Genomic DNA, 3,206 nt, shown 5'->3' with positions numbered 1-3,206 from the left:
TGTCACTGTTCCTCTGGACAAACAGCAAACAGACAGCAGACAGATTCGTGGGTACCAGCTGGGCTTTATTGAAAGCATTGCAGTCTGGGCGTGGAAGCACTGTGCTTCTGCCACACTCAGTCTCACTCCCACTCCCAGTGACGCTCCTGGAGGCCTGGTCCTCTCTGCCGGTGCTTGTCTCCCCAGGGCTTCAGTGATTCACATTCTTTCACTCAGAACACAGGACACAGGGCTCCCTGCGGGACTGTCAGGGGCTAGTTGCGGTGGTGCTTGCTCTGGGGGAGGAAGGGAGATCAAGGTCATACAAGCACAGGGGCTCAGAGGGAGGAGCTGGGGGTGAGGAGGGCCGGGCTTGCCTTAGCAGATTTCCTCTTCAGTCTCTTGATGATGCGCTCCACCCAGGGCTGGCCAGGGGGTGCACAGAGCTCGCGACCTTTCAGCGTGGTGAACCTGGAGTCAGAAGCCAGAGGTCAGGGAGTTCTCATCGTGGTGCCGTGGAAATGAATCCAACTAGGAACCATGGAGTCGCAACCCCTGGTTCAACCCCTGGCCTTGCTCAGTGGGTTAAGGATCCAGCGGTGCCATGTGCTGTGGTGTAGGTCACAGACATGGCTTGGATCCTGCCTTGCTGTTTCTGTGGCTGTGGTGTAGGCCAACAGCTCCCATTCCACCCCTAGCCTGGGAACTTCCATATGCCATGGGTGCGGCCCTAATAAGCAAAAAAAAAAAAAAAAGAAAAAAAAAAAAAGTCTGAGGTCAGCAGAGTTCCTGCTGTGGCGCAATAGGGTAGCAGCATCTCGGGAACACTGGGACATGGGTTCAATCCCTGGCTTGGCACAGTGGGTTAGGGATCCAGCATTGCCTCAGCTGCAGCTCAGATCTAATCCCTGGCCTGAGAACTCCATATGCAGGGTGCCCCCCACCAAAAAAAAAAAAAAAAAAAAAAAAAAGAAAGAAAACAACTCTGTATAATAGAAGTCAGAGGTCAGAGAAAATAGAGCCCTGACACTCAACTTCCTGGCAGGTCCTGATGTAAGGGACAGAGGTGGGGGACCACACCTGGGAACCTGTGTCAGGGGTTTCCTTGCAGGGTTTGGGCTTGACTAGGAAAAGAGAGATAAGAAGGTGGGGCGTGGGTGGCATCAGCGGCTGATGGGCAGATGAGAGAAGACAGGCTTTTCCCACAACTCACACCACGGCAGGCAGCCTGCAGCCATCTCGAATGAGCAGGTAGCGAAAGGCTCGAACCAGATTCCCAGGGATGGGGTGCTGAGTCACAGACAGGCAGCAGTCTTCAGCATCGTTGGCATCTCCCAGAGCTAGGGTGGGGTTAGGGGAAAGAAGATAGTGTCAGGGTGTTCCCTGGTGGCTCAGTGGGTTAGGGACCTGGTGTCGTCACTGCTATGGCTCTGGTTATAGCTGTGGTGCCAGTTCAGTTCTTGGCCTGGGAACTTTCACATGCTGCAGGTGAGGCCAAAAAAAAAAAAAAAAAAAAAAAAGGGAAAAAAGGAAAAAGAAAAAGAAAAGAAGTGGTGTCAGGACACAAAGACTTTGAGAAGGGGAGGCCACAACCCTCGCAGGGCTTAAGGACACCTGTGTGTGTATGGAGGCAGATATACCTGAATGATTTTCAACCAGTATGTACCAGTATGGCCCCTCCTGGCTCCTAAATAAATGGCAGTACTTCTAAGCTATTTGGCAAACAACCACTGCCACGAGCCCCATAAACTGCCTTCCTTCTGCCCTGATCGTCCCAACCTCTATTCCAAGTCCTTCCAACTTCCCCGTAAATGGAGAGTTCATGCTGTGACTTTGGTAGGGGGATGGATGTGGGGTGGGGTGGCAGGAGGCTGGTATTAGTAGAACTTAGAAATGGTTAAATATTTGGGGGGTTTTGTTTTCTTTTGTTTTTGGCTATGCCCATGGCATGTGCAAGTTCCCGGGCCAGGGATTGAACTCATGCCACAGCAGTGACCCAAGCCACTGCAGTGACAATGCCAGATCCTTAATCTACTGGGCCACATGGGAACTCTGAAATATTTTGACTATTAGCCATGCCGTAGCAGCTCCTATTCTCCCCACCTTAAGCAAATAAATACTGTTCTCTCTTTCTGCCTGGAGAACCGAGGCAGCAGGAGATAGAGCCTGCAGAGAGAGGGGTGGTGGTAGACCCTGGATCCACCAGGGAGGCCCAGGGACACCCACACCCCCTGGCACATACAGGGCATGGGGAACCCCCAGGTTCATGGCAACATGCAGCCCTAACTCAGTGTCCCTCACGTCCAGTGCCAAGCAGTCTGAGACCCTAACATCCCGCTACTTCCCCTCCACCCTCAGCCTCCCCTTAGCCTTACCAGGAGAAGTCCAGAGGCTTAGCAGGCTGAGGGCCAGTAGTGTGACTGCATAGGATGCCATCAGGGTGAGCAGACTCTCAGCAAGCGTGTGGACACGAGTGGATCCAGGGCAGGCAGGAGTCCGTGTGAAGCTGAGACTTGGCTGGGAAGCCTGGGGTGCGAGGGAGCCTGGGAATGCGAGTGTGGAAGCTGGATGGAGCCGGCAGTGCCTCCTATTTATGGTCCGGAACTTTCACTTTCTCTGCTCTGAAATTCCCCTCCAAGTCCATTCTGTGGATTCCCCGCTGCCCCCCTCTTTCTGCTGGAGCCTGACCCTGCCCCCACCCCCCATCCCTCTCTTCTGCTTTCCTTGGCTTCAGCTCTAAGAATCTGGCCAAGAGAAGGGAACCTTGTGCTGTCAGCTCCAGAGAGAGAGAATCTGTGCTAGCACCTCGCTGGTGGCATTTGCGTCATCAGCCATAGGGCTGGCCTCCAGAGGTGATGCCTAGGATGGAGGGACCAGAGTGGGGAGGTACTCGCTCTTCCCTAGGTTTATCCCTCATCCTCATTCTCTTCTCCATGCTTCCTTCCACTGCTGGTGATGGTGAAGGCTCCCTGGCCCCTCAGGGCCACCACAGAGTCAGGGGTGAGCGCCCCCCAGGTCATCACAGTGGCTGCCATCCATCACTGGGTAACTAGTCCCTCCCCTCCCTTGGGACAGGCAGAGTTGAAAGGGAATGTTCCTTGGAAGGAGGCCCGACCCCCCCATCCCACATCTCAGGCCTCAGGAATTCAACCTCCTGACTCAGCTCCTTTCTCCAGTTACCAATTTCACATGCCCAACACCTAGGTCAACAGAACAGCTGGAGGGAG

The 3,206-nt window shown here is 54.1% G+C and overlaps 1 protein-coding gene across 1 annotated transcript; it reads right to left on the bottom strand.

The window, feature by feature from the left end:
- Positions 1–254: 254 nt before the first annotated feature.
- Positions 255–2,415, bottom strand: CCL19 (C-C motif chemokine ligand 19). The gene is made up of 4 exons (NM_001170516.1): positions 2,355–2,415; positions 1,193–1,319; positions 357–450; positions 255–275 (listed from the first exon to the last, which is right to left on the bottom strand). The coding sequence occupies exons 1-4, from the start codon at positions 2,413–2,415 to the stop codon at positions 255–257; spliced, it is 303 nt and encodes a 100-aa protein (NP_001163987.1).
- Positions 2,416–3,206: the final 791 nt, after the last annotated feature.

Source organism: Sus scrofa, chromosome 10 (genome assembly GCF_054392235.1).
Source record: "Sus scrofa isolate SSC_HxYL_T2T_F1_AM1 chromosome 10, Sscrofa_HxYL_maternal_Yorkshire_Landrace_v2.0, whole genome shotgun sequence".
NCBI lineage: Eukaryota > Metazoa > Chordata > Mammalia > Artiodactyla > Suidae > Sus > Sus scrofa.
The sequence above is the reverse complement of the archived record's forward strand: the minus strand, read 5'-3'. Positions and strand labels throughout refer to the sequence as shown.

Coding starts and splice junctions, on each gene's coding strand:
- CCL19 (NM_001170516.1), bottom strand. CDS start 2,415: ATGGCATCCTATGCAGTCACACTACTGGCCCTCAGCCTGCTAAGCCTC. Junction 1,320..2,354: donor AAGCCTCTGGACTTCTCCTG/GTAAGGCTAAGG, acceptor ACCCCACCCTAG/CTCTGGGAGATGCCAACGAT. Junction 276..356: donor TGAAGAGGAAATCTGCTAAG/GCAAGCCCGGCC, acceptor TTCCTCCCCCAG/AGCAAGCACCACCGCAACTA.